The following is a 15,435-nucleotide window of genomic DNA, read 5'->3' as shown; positions in this document are numbered from 1 at the left end:
AGGGAGCATGGGTGGGAAGGGAAGAGGGGAGAGAATTTGGAACTCAAAGTTTTAAAAACAGATGTTCAAAAACAAAAAAAAAAGTTTTTGCATGCAACTAGAAAATAAGATACACAGGCAATGGGGCATAGGAATTTATCTTGCCCTACAAGAAAGGAAGGGAAAAGGGGATGGGAGGGGAGTGGGGTGACAGAGGGGAGGGCTGACTGGGGAACAGAACAACCAGAATATATGCCATCTTGGAGTGGGGGGGAGGGTAGAAATGGGGAGAAAATTTGTAATTCAAACTCTTGTGAAAATCAATGCTGAAAACTAAATGTGTTAAATAAATAAATTTAAATTAAAAAAAAAAAAGAAAGAGTGCTGGATTTGGAATCAGAGAATGTAGCTTTAGATCCTGGCTCTGCCATTTATTAACCATACTGTAACCTTGGATAAGTCACTTAATTTCTCTGAGTCTCAGTTTTCTCAATTGTAAAATGAGAAAATTTAAGTAGATGGCCTCTGAGGTCCCTTTGAGCTTTAAAACTGTGCTCCTATGTGGTTTTCCCTGCTATTTGCTACATATTATGATGTTTATGTGTATTATCTATGATCTCAGAGTAGACCAGGAAAGATGCTGTGGAATAGTACATGGAAAGCCAGCTTTATAGTCAGGAACTCTTACATTCAAGCCCCGCCTTTGATGTATACTATCTGTGGTAAACCCCTGAAACTTGGAGTGTCCCTAGGCAACTCTTCAAGACATTAATTGCAGAGGAGGTATTTATCTGCATAGACAGAGGATGTTTTTCATCAGGAGTTTTCTAATACAAGATGCTATCAGAAAAAGCTGGAAAGACCTACATGAACTGATGCAAAGTGAAATGTACTGTGTACCAAGTAACAGCAATATTGTAAGATTGTAATATTGTAACTGTAATTGACTTAGCTCTTCTCAGCAATACAATGATCCAAGAAAGCTCTCAAGGACTTATGATGAAAAATGCTAAAATTCCCAGAGAAAGAACCGATGGCGTCTGCATACAGATTGAAGCATACTCCTTTACTTTATTTTTATTGGGGGTTTTTGATCTGTTTTCTTTTACAACATAGTAAATATGTTGTAATATGGAAATATGTTTTGCCTGACTACATATGTATAATCTATATCAAATTGCTTGCTTTCTCAGTGAAGGGGGTGTGGAGAGAAGGAAGGAATTTGGAACTCAAAATTTTTGAAATGAATGTTAAAAATTGTTTTCACATGTAATTAGGGAAAAAATAAAATACTAAGTGAAAAATATTTTTAAAGGAATTTGCTAATACAATAAAAAATGAATTTGAAGTAGTTTGGGGATGAGATAGAATAATGATAGAGTATTTAAACTGGTGCCATGGTTGAGGGACAGAAAAGAGGACTAGTGAAAGTATTAAAGAATAATAAATAGTGAGTTAGGGGTAATCAGTCTTCTATCCAAGCCTATGAGTATATATGCAGAAGGAGGTATGACCTGGGTTCAAATTCTCCCTCTGATTCTACCTATGAGACCTTGAGCAAATTATTTAAACTCCCTTGGCTTTGGGGTTTCTTTATCTGTAAAAAATGAGGGAGTTGGGCTAGATGGACTCTGAGATCCCTTCCCATTCCAAATCTATGTATATAATACTGTAGTTGAGATCTTTCCCTCCATGTTAGGATCTTTTTGTAATGGAAGTTTATCCTCCCTGCCCTTTAAAATCTAAGCTAACATTCCTTTGTAGAATCTCAAAGGAAAGAGCTATCAACAATTCACATCAATGGACCTGAGATCCTCACTTGAGAGACCAACTCAAGATCATCCTCTAAGCACTGGTCAGGTAGTTTGGAGGCCTGGAATTCTCTGGAAAAACTCATACCCATTAGAGACTATCCTATATACCTCTGTGATTTGAATTGCTTTTTATTTTCCTTTGCATTCTCCCCTATTTCTCTCCCTCTGTTTCTCTATTATAAATTTATAAATGTATATCTAGTTCAATGGCCCTATAGCCCATGCGATCATAGGTAAGATCTTCTGTATCCCTGTTGTTATTCAGCCTCAAGTAAAGTATGAAATACTTTAAATTTATATTATCATTTCCCTGGACCAATTATAATGCCTGAAGATTCTTAAGTGTAGTTCTCAAAGTATAGATAACATATCGTTCCCCACAAATCAACACCCTAGAGCCCATTAAAGGAGGGAGCATCCCTAAAACAGGTCAAAAATGAGATTTTTTCTGTACAAAAGGGGAAAGCTGAGGACCCATTTTTGAGAACTACCACATCACCACCTCGATGGATTTGAAGAAATACATAAACCCTTTCCCAGCCCAGCACCCTTGAGGTCTTGTTCAATTGTACAGGATATCCTTTGGTAAATCTCATTTAGACATGTAAGTACCATGTGTTTCCCTTTTCCTTCCCTAATGTTGATGCTAAATTATCAATCTTTGAGGGGGACTTTGCTACCAAATGTAGTGGAATGGTGGGGAGACTGATTTCCTCAACAAAGCCTCTACTTACAGAAAATGATTAAGATGCTCGATCACTTCAATCATAGGTTTAGACTAGGTACAAAGTGGTCTTCAAACTGGAATGATAGTGCAAAAGAATCCGGTTTTTGTTTTAATAAGCCAAGGAAACATGCTCATACCTCAGAGATCATTTATAAATTATCAAACAAATTGAGAAAGGATTCCACCCCAGAAACTGGAGCAAATGTGGCTTTCCAGCACATTCTTAAAGACAGACTATCAAGGGGTGGTGGTGATGGGTAGGAAAGGTCTTCACCTGGTCTCTTCTCTCTGTCACCAGGGACATTACTTTGTGGGCTCCAAAGGGTCAAGACAAGGCAAGAAGCATTTATTAAGGACCTCCTAGGTACCAAACACTTTTTTTTAAAGCTGGAGATACAAAGGAAGGCAGAAAACTAGTCCTTGTGCTGAGGAGTTCATAGTCTAATGGAGACAACGTGAGAACAACTATGTAGAAGTAAGCTATGTACAGGATAAAGTAGAGATAATTAACAAAAGGGAGGTCCTAGCATTAAAGGGGCATTGCAAAAGACTTCTTGTACAAGGTGAGTATTTTTTTATCTGAGACTCGAAGGATTCCAAGAAAAAGGAAGAAATTTCCAGGTATTGTGGAGGGGGAGGTGGGTGGGGACAGCCAGCGGAAATGCTCAGAATCAGGAGTAGTATTCTGTTTGAGGATCATCAAGGAGGCCACTGTCCATTATTCACGCAGTACCTGGAAGGGACTAGGGTGTAAGAAGATTGGAAAATTAGGAGGGGGATAGGTTATGGAGGGCTTTAAAAGAGGATTTTATATTTGATCCTGGAGGTGATAGAGAACTACTAGAGTTTACTGAGTGTGTGGGTGGGGGGGGGGGGGAGAGGGTGTGTGTGTGTGTGTGTGTGTGTGTGTGTGTGTGTGTGTGTGTATGGGTGGGTGTTGGTGTGGTCGTGGGTGTATATGTGACATGATCAGACTTGTGATTTAGAAAGGATACTTTGACAGCTAATTGGAGGATGGATTGGTATAAGATGATAAAGACCTACACTGGGATGGTGGGAGTATCAGGAGAGAAGGGTACATTTATGAGAGATGTTATGAAGGAAGGAACCACAGGACTGGAGAACTGATTGGGATGAGAAAGTGTGAGGAGTACAGAATGATGCCCATATTGTGAGCCTGGGTGAATGGGAGGATAGTGATACCCTCAACAGTAATAGGAAAGTTAGAAAGGAGGGATGATTTTTTTGGAAAGATGATGAGTTCAGTTTTGGGTATGTTGAGCTTAAGATGTCTATGGGATATCTGGTTCAATATGTCTAATAGGCAGTTGAAAATTTGAGAATCTAGGTCAGAATAGAAGTCAGGGCTAGATAAATAGGTCTGAGAATTATCTGCATAGAGATGATAATTGAATCCATGGGAGTTAATGGGGTCCCCAAATGAAATAGTACAGAAGAAAAGAGGGCCCTGACAGAGCTTTAGGGACACTCATAATTAGCAAGTGCGACCTGGATGAAAAGACCACAAAGGAGACTGAGGAGTAGTCAAGTAGGTAGGAGGAAAACCAGGAGAGATCAGGTCATAGTGAAAACAAAGAACAGGGTTGGGGGATGCAAAACAGAAGGAGCGGAGTAATGACAAGAGATTGTGGTAAGGTATAGGAATTTCAGAGTACATGAACATGGAAGTAGAATGCTTGTGGGTGGCAGCAAGATCAAGGGTATGATCATCTACCTCTGTGTGTGGGTGAGGTGGAGTGGAGGAATAGGTCATGGAAAATGAGGAATTTGAGGAATTGGGAGGAAAAGGGGTATCAGTTGAGAGACTATCAATATGTATGTTGAGGTCCCCTAGTATAAGGGCAGGAGTTGGGGAGGAGAGAAATACTATAAACTAGGCAAAAAAGAAAAGAAGGAAGGAAGGAAGGAAGGAAGGAAGGAAGGAAGGAAGGAAGGAAGGAAGGAAGGAAGGAAGGAAGGAAGAGGAAGGAAAGAAGAGGAGGGAAGGAAGGCAGGAAGGAAGGAAGGAAGAGTGATCGGAGGTTATTACTTTTTCACTGTGCCCACCAGTGTTCCAGTATTGGTGGGACTATTGTGGCTGCCATTTTCACACCATTCTCCTAACTGCTTCCTTGTAAGGTCTTTATCATCATGGCTCTACAAGGAGCCCAGAAAAGGAAAAGGGAGAAAAGCACTTCTAGCAATCAAGGGCTGTGCATTATCTCTTTGTCATATGCACTCTCCAAGTCTGAATCAATTTTCCTCTGGATTCCATATGCATTTGTGAGAGAGAGTGCTTTACAGAATTTGGAGGTGAGGGGAGCTCTGTACCGACTGCTCATATTGCTCTACCTTAGAATATACCTCCTTTCTAAACTACTTAAAGTTGGCTGACTAAAATTATTCTTAGCTGTTAATCTTAGGGAGAAGAACACTGGTTAGGGATGAAGCCAATGACATTAAGAAACACCCCTTATTTCTCAAGGGGTACCCTTTGAACCCTGAGAGAGAGTTGTAGCTAGCATAGCTCTCAATCAGAGTGGGAGCTGGGATGAAGACCATCAGAGCTGATATGGCCTATGGTAGGAATGGGTAGGAGAAACTCATTGCCTCATTTTAAAACACTTTGAATCCATAACACCCTTATTCTGTAATTGCTGGATTGAATATCCTTAATGGACCATTACTCCCAACCCCTAATAGTTTCTGTCACAGGTGAACACATTCTTAGTTATTATTCAGTTCCTGGAAGCTAGTTTTTTTAAAATCATTATCTCTTCTAACATAAGCCATAAAAGGAGGTTTTTCTGTATTAAATAAACCTGGAATTAGCTAGTAGTGTTAGGCAACTGTATGCTTTTGTAGCCTTGGGCACACAACCCTTCCCTCTTAGATGGAGTCACAAACTCTAACCACAGGTACAAGAAGACTTTGGTCCTAGTCTCAAGTTTGCTATTTATTACATGGTTGACTTTTGTCAAGTATCCCCATTTCTCTGAACCACAGTATGCCAATCTGTAAAATGTGGCTAACAATGCCAAACCTTTCTATATCCCAGGGTTGTGGTGAAGAACACATAAGATAATGGACAAAATTATTATTTATAAAGTATAAAACATTATATAAGTGAAAATTACTGCTAATCATCTTTTGTGAGCATTTCCTGACCCTACTGCCGACTCGATTGTAAGCCTCTTTAGGGCAGGTACTATGTTTTATGCTTCTTTCTGTCTCCTGTGAATTGTACAGTTCATCGCCCAGAGCAGGTGTTCAGTATATTTGATTTTTACTGTGATCATCCACATTTACTGTTGCATTAACATTCAGAATTATCTTGAATTGTTCACGTTTAATTTTTTATTGCACAAGTTTAAAAGCAGAACCACTGCTTACATCTTAGTCTCTCATCTATGCTTTTTAAAATTTTTTTTAATTACTTGCCTATATCTGTATGAGTCCTGGATGTCTACCCCAATCCCTAACTCACAATTCTTCCAGTGTCTTATTTCTTTTTCATCGCATCTCTACTTGACTATTCTGTTGCCACTTTTCAGTCAATTTTATGGTGATTAGTCTGCCTACACACCATTAATTGGTTCCATGGAAACACAACATTGAATGAAACATTATCAAGAGCCATTCAGCTGAAAGATACTTCAGCAACATTAAGTGAGGTTGGTCATAAAGTCTTGATGACAGTGGTGGGCAATGCCTGAATTGTAGTGTTATCACCTTAGGGGTTAAATTCTTCCTTTGAGTTTCTGCCCTTGCAAATATACACACACAGGTGATGGTAATTAATTATACATTTCAAATGAGTATTGTATCTACTCTTCATTTAGCTTGTTTATACTTTATTATATGCTATATATATATATATATACATATATATTATACTAAACTATTTCCCTCATTAGAATGTGAGCTCCTTGAAGAGAGATTTTTTTAAAAAATTTCTTTGTATCCCCAGTGCTTATGAGATGCAGGGCATAAAGCAAGCACTTTTAAAATGTTTCTTGATTGACTAAGAAAGAAATATCACAAATTCTGTTTCTTAAAAATAAATTCCTTATTAAAATAATTAAATTTAAGTTAATTAATTAAGTCCAATTAACACCAGAATTTTCTAGCTCTAGTACCTTATGAGTCTAAGTATGATGTTTATAAAGCAAAATATAAAGTCTCTGATACATACATACAATACATTTTTGTTAAATAAATCATTTGTTCCTTGAACATTTGTTACTTTAAGATGTTTAGAAAAAATCTCAGTCACATACTCAGCCTCAGCTTACTTTTTTTGGAACTACTTATTTCATTGACTTCTTGCTTATAAAGGCATCTGTTTGTGATGGCTTCCTGAGATATCCATGGAAGGTAAGGTATTTGCCTGTATCTCTGAATTTTTTTTCCTAACTAGGAAGATGCCCTAGGAAGATGCTGTTCCCATCAGAACACTGAGCATTCTGTTACTTATGGGAAACATAAAACTTGATTGGTGTTGACAACCCCATGAATCACAGCTCATAGATTCCTTTTTATCCCTTCTAGAATGGAAGCTTCTTAACCTTCTTTCGTGTCATGGAACCCTTTGAAAGTCTAGTGAAGCCTATGGATCACTTCTCAGGATCTTTTTTCAGATGCATAAAATAAAATGCATGGAATTACAAAAGGAATCAGTTATATTAAAATGCAATTAGCAAGATGTATTTTAAGTTCACAGGTCCCAGATTTTAGAAGAATGGAATAGTCTGCCTATGAAAGTAATTTGGATCTTAGATATAGATTTAGCATATATAGATTTAATAATGCTAGCCAGTTTCTAGATTTCTTTAGGAGTTGGTTTAAGGCACAGAGAGAAGGCTTTATTTTTTTTAACATTTCAAGACTTACTAGAATATGAGCATTTTGTTATAATTATAATGATGATGGGGCACATGACTGCCCCTCCTTTATGCAGCAAGGAAGAGAATTTTTAAAAAAAACCAAACAGTTCAAGAAAGGTACAAAATAAGGCTTTTATTATTTTTTTAAACTAAAGACTATGGAAACAAAAGCAGCAAAATGAAACACAATTACTTTAGGGAGTTAAGAGGCTGTCAGGGCAATAACGTTGAGAAGATTCATGCTTCAGATTGGGGTTAAACTAGATCACAGCTGAAGGCTTCTCCCACTTCAAAGACCGTTTAAACTTCGACCAGAGCAAGTCGATCTATTCACTTTCTCATTAGCCTAATTAAGGCTCTTCACTGGGATTTGCCACGTAGTATTAACTAGTCACATCTGGACCATCCTTCAGGTTTGGGGTGTAATAAAAATGGTTCAGATATAGCTGTTCCAAGTGCCTCCCCTGCCCTAGTTATAAATGTCACCTCATTATGCTTATGAATGGCCTTTTTCTCATGGGACTGGCTTATAGGACTTAACTTTTAGCCTCAGGAGAGAGGATGAAGTACTTCATAATCTGTCCATAATAATACTGGGTTTGGCCTTCTTGGACAGGCTGTGTACTCCCATAACCATTCATAATCCCCTTCCCCCAGGCCCATTTTTTCTTGTCTCTCCACCATAAGACAAGCCACCAGAGAGAACAAGAGACACAGTTCCACTCCTTGTGCCTTCCTATCACCACACATGGTACTGTATAAAAAAATAACATGAAACAAAGGAAACCCCAAATTTCTCACATATATATCTACATCATAAAGTGTTTGAGAGGAAGGGAAGTGTCCATTGCATATATCACCATGTGTGCCAAGAAAAACCTAAATTTTCTTTAAATGCCATACCCCTTTTTATGAATGCCACTCTTTCTTTAGCCGCATAAGTCGACTTTGCTGCACATGTAGTTTCTAGAAGATTTACAACTGTCAGTAGAAATGCCTCTTTTGCTTAAACGAGCACAACCAGCTCCCTCAATCAGCAACCTGGAACAAAATGGAGAAGTGAATCTTTCGATGGCTTGACTCCAGCAGCAAGAATGAGGATGGAGTTCATCCTCAGAATCTCTCACAGCATAAAGTAAAGTGACTGGTTATTCAACTGGTCATTATGGGATAGGAATAAAATCATGGGTCAGGCAGTATGGCTGGGTAAGGTGAGACTGGCAGATTTCTCTCTTCCCCTCACCTTTCCCCCACCTCCAGTCTTTGCACTCTGCTCAATGATTGTGTTTCAAAATCCCACCCACAGGTCACATCAGCCTGCATGTCCCTTAAATTCCCATGGAAAGAAAAATAACATATCTATGACATGATAGCATAAAGCATCCCTGCTTTGTCACTTGACATAGAGCTGTGTGTGGCAAGTTACTTAATCTCTCTTCAACTGTAAACTGGTATTAGTGCTATCTACCTTTACAGAGCTTCAGTGAGGATAAAATAAGGGAATGTGTATAAAATATTTGGTGATTACAAAATGTTAAATCAAACATTATACGCTAAGTATATTCAGGAAAGGGTTCTAGTGTCCCAAACTGCTAAGGACCATAAATCAATTACTTTGGGGACAAATTATACAACCAGTGTGATCTTAGAAAAACTCAGAGAGCACCTCACAGAATATTAAAGTTCAAGGAGATCAGGACTAGATCAGAACTTTCTCTATGTGACATCAAAAACCAGGGTATGCATAATGGATCACTGCAAGCAGCAGCTCCATGGCCCATCCCTGAACACCTACTTCCTAATATTACAAGACCACCACTATTTTCTACTTTCCTGAATTGAAATGTTCTATCCAGAAGGGTTATCTGTAAAGTTAGTCTTTGCAAAGGAAACTCTGCTTTTCCATTTTTCCAATTCCTGCTATAAAATTGTACATATCATTATATTGTTTTCAGTGCTACAATAGAGTGAATTGAGAAAAATTCAACAAGGAATAAGTAAATACAATAATGAATCTATCAGAGTTGTGTTCAACACTTTTTGAACATTGTAGTGGCACACATTTCTTCAGTCCCCTTCTTGCTGGTTTGCCCTAGAAAATACTTTCCATGTAGGTGACAATTCCCTCCTTTCTTTCTCATTCATTTGTTTATTTTTCTCTTTTGGCAAATTTTGTCTACTTACTCTATTTAATCAAGTTAGGCTACAAAATCTCATGATAGATATCTATATCATAATGGACTTGCCAGAAATTCATTGAGTTTTAGATTCAAAGAATTAATGCTTCATTTTACTCATTCTGTATATTAAAATTTTGTAACACAAATTTACCTTAAAACAAAGCATGCTGGGAATATTCATTACTTTCCATTTAATCAATGGTAACTTTATAACTGCCTTTTCCTCAAATTTTGTATCTGTTTCATGCCCCCAAACTACAGCATGAATTCCTTGGTATTAGGAATTCATCCTTTGTTATCAGGTGACCCTCAAACCCTAAATGTCTTAAAATAGTACTCTGAGTATAATAGGAAATTAAGAAAGGCTTCCTGTTTAAAAACACCAAACAAAATGGAAAACTGACAAACTAAACCTTCTTTGAAAAAAACTGGCAAGGGATTGGGGAAAGGTTTAGTTTTGGAAAATGGTTCATTTGATTTAAGATTGGTGAGCTCCTCTGGAAATGTTTTGTTCCTTTTTAACTTAAACTTTAAGATCAAGAACAGATCAGTAAAGATCGATGAGGAAATGAAAACCAAACAGTCTGATAGGAAAAAAGGTAAGTTTTTATTAAGGGAATTCTATTTTTTCCCATTCTCTAATTCTCAGTATAAAATTGAATTTTTTTCAAATAGGGCTAGGGGGAAGATACTCCAATAAACCAAATTAAAAAATATTTGATGAGGAAAAGGTAAATGTATCCATGAGTTTTATATGTTTTGTAACACTGTCATAGACCTGTAATTTAGTCATCATAAAACCTGCCAGTGTAGAATACCTTCCACTCATGTAAATTGTAACCCATCTCTAACTGATAGTCTTAGAGAACATATCCTTCTAGTTTGGTGGCCAGTGAGTTGGTAATAAAGAAATAGAGCATTTCTCTTATCAATTCTGAATAAATGAATAGACATCTCAGGACTCACCAACTGGAAGGTGAAGTTCCATCTGTCCACATCCAGGATGAGGTTCCTGTGTCATTAGTTAGTCCAAGCCAGTAGTTATGAAAGCCAATACGTTTCATCAGGAATTCCTTTCACAAAGCATAGCTGGATGTGACATCTAATTCTCCAGCCCCCATCCCTCCCTCCCACCTAAGCTCATTTCTCCTTCCATAACCTGTCCTCTCTCTGAACACAGTTTGCCCACTCAAATCACTAACTTGCAACTATGTCTAGAATTCCTGTGCCAGGACTTGTTTATGCTGTGTATTATTCTGTATATTAGTGATGGGCACAGGGTCTCTTTAGTTAGTCTCTTCAACATGGCGATTCACGTGGGGGAAAGAAGGAGTTGATGTAAAGAGGCCAACCCAACTCCCAGGATTGTGCAGAGACCTGTTTCCCTATTTGTAAAATAAAGTTATTGGCTTACACAATCTCTTTGGTCCTTCAAGTGCTAATGCTCTGAGTCTATGTCTCATCACCTTAATGGAGAGGCTGGAGATGAGAGGATAAGATGAATGTTCAACTATAGCTCTAAAATAGATTCCTTACCATTTCCTCCATGGTTCTAAATATAGCCAGATTTGCACCAAGAGACCTACACGCTTTCTGACTGGCATTCCAGGACTTTCGATCCAGTGATAGGTAGTAGCATTTACGAAAAGCTCTGAACCAGCCTTTTGGACACCCAGTTGTGTTAGGTGGGCAGAGCTTGTCTTCAGAGATTATATCTGCCTTTTTTCCAACTAGAATTGAGACAGTGATACAGTGAGGCTAATGTGGGGTTAGGTCACTGAACCTTAGTGATGGTGAGATCTGCATTCCCAGTCTGTTTTCATTTCATTGGGTTAAACTTAAAACATTAAAACAGAATCGGAGAGACATTAGCTCAGACTCTGAAATAAATCATCACTAAAGGAAGTACTTAGAAAAGGGACAAAAACTGTGATTTCATTAGGAGAGGGAACTCCCAAGGGAGAAAACTCTCTCTTCCAATGAAGATTGGCACCTCACCTGCAACTTGTGGCCTTAGATAGCTGTCCAGAACACTGTAGAGACTGTGACTTGCTAACCAGTGGAACTGAAATCTAGGTCTCCCTGACTTTGAGGCTAGCTCTCTATCCAACTGTATGACATTGCCTCCCAAACTAATGCATATTGTTTACTTCTTTTTGGTGGAGAGGGGAGATGAGGATGTTTTAAACTTTAATTTCACTTTCCCAATGAAAAATAACCCCGTACCAAAGCAGCAAAATGACTTAACCAGACTTAAACAGCCAATTTGGGTCAGAGCTAGGATGTGAACCCAAGTGTCCATGGCTTCAAGGCCTCCTCTCTGTCTACTATACCTTTATCTCCTACACCAGTGGTTCTCAAAGTGTGGTCCAGGGACCATCGAGGGTTTCCAAGGCCCTTTCAGGGAGTCCCTAAGGTCAAAACTATTTTCATAATAATATTAAAACATTTTAATTTTAGATAAAGTACACATTGAGAGATATAACCTGAATAAACCAATGCTTTTTGTGGTTCTCAGTAATTTTTGATATTGTAAAAGGACACCGAGGCCAAAAATGTTTGGGAATTCCTGTACTACGCAGTGCTGTCTTTCCACATATTTTAATGAATGTTGAAAACACTCACTGGTGCACCATTTCTCATGGGCAATAGAAGTGTCACTACTAAAGGACAGGAAGTGTGGGAAAATTAATAATCCTTTGGATGGTAAATTTTGCGTAGTTGATTACATTTACTACCTCTCTTTCCTTCCAGAGTTGGTCATACGGCCTAATTTGCAAGGAAACTGAGTTCAAGGTCTTTCCTTGTCCTGTTTGAAGTTCTTTTGGGAGGGCCCTTCCTGCCCCCAGGCTTAAAGTGTCCAAAGACTGAGAGGGTGAAAGCTATGATCTCAGAGCCTGGGACTCAGAGGGGAATAAAAGTTTAGGAGGATGTATCACTTACCGAACTTACTAAAGAGGACCGCTAGCAATAAGACTAAAATGACGCCACCACCAGCCGCAGTTGAATAAATCAGTCTCTTGGGTATCGCACCTAAGGAGAAAGCGTGCTAATGTACACTACTTGAAATTCCTCCGGAGAACAGGCTTAACGGAACAGTTTCATCTCGAGTTTAGAAGGATGTTTTATTTTCTCAGACTTGTTTTTCCTAGGGGCACTTTACTCTTTCCCCCACCCCTCACCTCCTTCTGCCAAGATTGGAAAGGAAGAGTTCTTCTGTTCCCGGAGTTACGTAGGTTCTTCCTTCTTCGCCCCCACCCAAGGCAGTCCGATTACAGTCGGGTGTTGGGTTTCGGTGGGGAAGGGGACAGTTACAGCCCCCGGGATACAGGGTCAGGAGTCCTTCTTACCTGGCCTGAATAACCTCTGTGGCATCTTTACCTCCTCCTCCAAGATCTTGTCTTTTTTGTCCTCCTCCTCCTCCTCCTCTTCCTCCTCGAGTTCCTTATTCTCCTCTCTGGCATTCTTGCACTTCTCTTCTTTTTCCATTTCCCTCCCTCACCTGCTGTGGTCTGGGCACTGCACGGGTGGGGATCGGGGCAATCTTAGGGCATAGCTAAAGGTTGCGATTGTCTGAGAGAGAGCCCAGGTACTGGAGGAGTATGCCCGTAGAGAAGCAGAGAGAGAAACGAAGACCCGAAAAGCTATGAGATGCCACTGAAGGCTGGCAGTCCCCGGAGGAGCGGCGTACTACATTAGCATCTCCAGTGGGTGCATGTCTGACCTTGTCCAATTCCCCCAGCTTGCGCCCAGACGGCTGTCTCTAAGTGCCTTGTTCTCCGGGCCTTTTAAATGTCCGTGACAGCAACGGCAGGCGGAGAACTACCCAGTAACTCGCGTGACAAAGACTCCAGTCACTGGCTTGGCTCATTTGAGGAGAGCGCACGCAGGCCTGCTCTCGCTACCTGCTTCCCCAAGCTCCCAACTGCTCCATCCCTCGGTCTTCTCTCACGCCCAGTCTCCTCGCTTCATAACCACCCTCCCAGCCCTATTCGCCCCTCACAACCACCCTCCCAGCCCCATTTCCCCCTTATGGCTACCCTCTCGGCCTCATTCCCCGTCATGGCGACCCTCTCAGCCCCATTCCCCCCTCACGACCACCCTCCCAGCCCTATTCTCCCCTCATAACCACCCTCCTAGCCCTATTCTCTCGGGAGATGTCAGTTCTGGTCGTGGAAAGGTGGTTTATCTCAGGCTTTCTTTCCACCTGGCCAGAGAACACTCCTGACTGCATAGGAGGAAAGACTTAAGACACCCAAGGTGGACAAACCTCAGGCCCCACTGCGGAAACAACCTTCATCTTAACGCCCACTGATTTCCATGCAGCACCTTGTTCAATCCCAAATTCCTGGCCTGGCTTCAGGGCCGTTTTGTTGGAAGGCAAGGCTGTGTGCCTGCGTTCTGCTGCCCACCCTGATACCAAGGGCCAGGGATGTACCAAGACCTAAATACAGAAGAGTAAAGCACCAGAACTATCAGCCAGCAAGGAAGCTAAATAAAGACACATGGCATTTTTTTAGCCATAGCTCTTCTCTTCTCAACAGTCTTCCAAACCCTTGAGACAATTCTAGATCACTGAGCATATAAGGCCCAGGTAAGAAGAATACAACAAACAAATTAATTAATAAGATAGATAGACAGTCGGACGGATGGATGGATGGATAGATAGACGAAAGGATGGATGAACAAATGAATGAATGAATGAATGAACAAATAAACAAATGTGTACTGTTTGCATATTGTACTAGGCCATGAAGGAGAGAAAATATTTAGATGTCAAGGATTCTGCCCTCAACCAACTTAGAGTCTCATGTGAGAATGAGACACAACACAGAGAGCTATAATACACAATATTACATGATAAGAAAAGTTACAAAACTGAATGTTGTTTGAGGGGATAATTGTTGCTAACCTAGGTGAAAAAGAAAGCTTCATGGAGGAGGCAGCATTGGAACTGGGCTTCAACAAGCAATAGGATATAAACTACATAAGAGAAAGGACTCTTTACATTTCAGTCTTTGTATCCCCAGCCCAGCATATGCACCTAATGGTGCTTAATAAAATTGTAGGTGAAGAACAGATGGATGAATGAAGTGGGAAAGCTATGTATGCCTAGGGAATATTGTGGACAAAGGCTTGGAGGGCTGAGAATACAGTCAGTGTATAGAGGGCAAAGGATAATCAAAGTTGGCTGGATTATAGAATGGAATGTGTGAAGAGGGGAGTAATTTGAGATAAGTAGTTGGGGATCATATGTCTTCTTGAACGCCAGGAAGAGGATGATGAACTTTCCTTAGCAGTGTAAGAAGCCATTGAAGATTTTCAAGCATGGAAGAAGACATTACTTGTGTGTGTTAAAGATTATTTTTTAGCAGTGCTATGAAAATAGGCTATAGGCTGAAAGGATGGAGAAACAGAGACTTAGTAGATCCTAATAATTTGGAAGTTATTTCACTAGGCAGGCTAGTCAGTCAATAAGCATTTATTAAGTACTCACCATATGCCAGGAAGACTAGGGATTGAAAAACAAGCAATATCTGTCCCTGAGGAGTATCTATTCTAATGGAAGAGGCTTTATATTAAAGTTTGTAAATAATACATATAAAATGAATACAAGTTATTTATTGGAGGAAGGGAACTAGCAGACAGATCAAGAAGGGCTTCATATAGAAGGTAGCACTGAAGGTGTCTTGAAGGAAATCCAAGATTCCAAAAGGTGAGAAAAGGGAATGCAATCCAAACACTAGAAGGAGGCTATGCAAGAGAATGGAATGGAGTACCATAGGTGCTGAATATCAGACAGGCCAGTATGGCTGGATGGCTGAATGAGGAGAAGGGAGAAATATGTA

The 15,435-nt window shown here is 39.8% G+C and overlaps 1 protein-coding gene across 1 annotated transcript; it reads right to left on the bottom strand.

The window, feature by feature from the left end:
- Positions 1-7,519: 7,519 nt before the first annotated feature.
- LOC118849958 (C-type lectin domain family 2 member E-like) lies at positions 7,520-13,341 on the bottom strand. The gene is made up of 6 exons (XM_036759073.1): positions 12,937-13,341; positions 12,530-12,619; positions 11,123-11,316; positions 10,553-10,659; positions 8,310-8,447; positions 7,520-7,813 (listed from the first exon to the last, which is right to left on the bottom strand). Exons 1-5 carry the CDS (start codon positions 13,073-13,075, stop codon positions 8,336-8,338), a joined length of 642 nt encoding a protein of 213 aa, XP_036614968.1. The 5' UTR covers positions 13,076-13,341; the 3' UTR covers positions 7,520-7,813; positions 8,310-8,335.
- Positions 13,342-15,435: the final 2,094 nt, after the last annotated feature.

Source organism: Trichosurus vulpecula, chromosome 5, assembly GCF_011100635.1.
Source record: "Trichosurus vulpecula isolate mTriVul1 chromosome 5, mTriVul1.pri, whole genome shotgun sequence".
Taxonomy (NCBI): Eukaryota; Metazoa; Chordata; class Mammalia; order Diprotodontia; family Phalangeridae; genus Trichosurus; species Trichosurus vulpecula.
This window is presented reverse-complemented; position numbering and strand designations above follow the sequence as displayed.

Bases quoted from the DNA above. Each gene is read 5' to 3' on its own strand.
- LOC118849958 (XM_036759073.1), bottom strand. From the start codon at position 13,075: ATGGAAAAAGAAGAGAAGTGCAAGAATGCCAGAGAGGAGAATAAGGAA. The intron at 12,620-12,936 runs GTAAGAAGGACT...CTTTCTCCTTAG, and splicing joins ACAGAGGTTATTCAGGCCAG to GTGCGATACCCAAGAGACTG. The intron at 10,660-11,122 runs GTAAGGAATCTA...GCTTTGTGAAAG, and splicing joins TTAGAACCATGGAGGAAATG to GAATTCCTGATGAAACGTAT.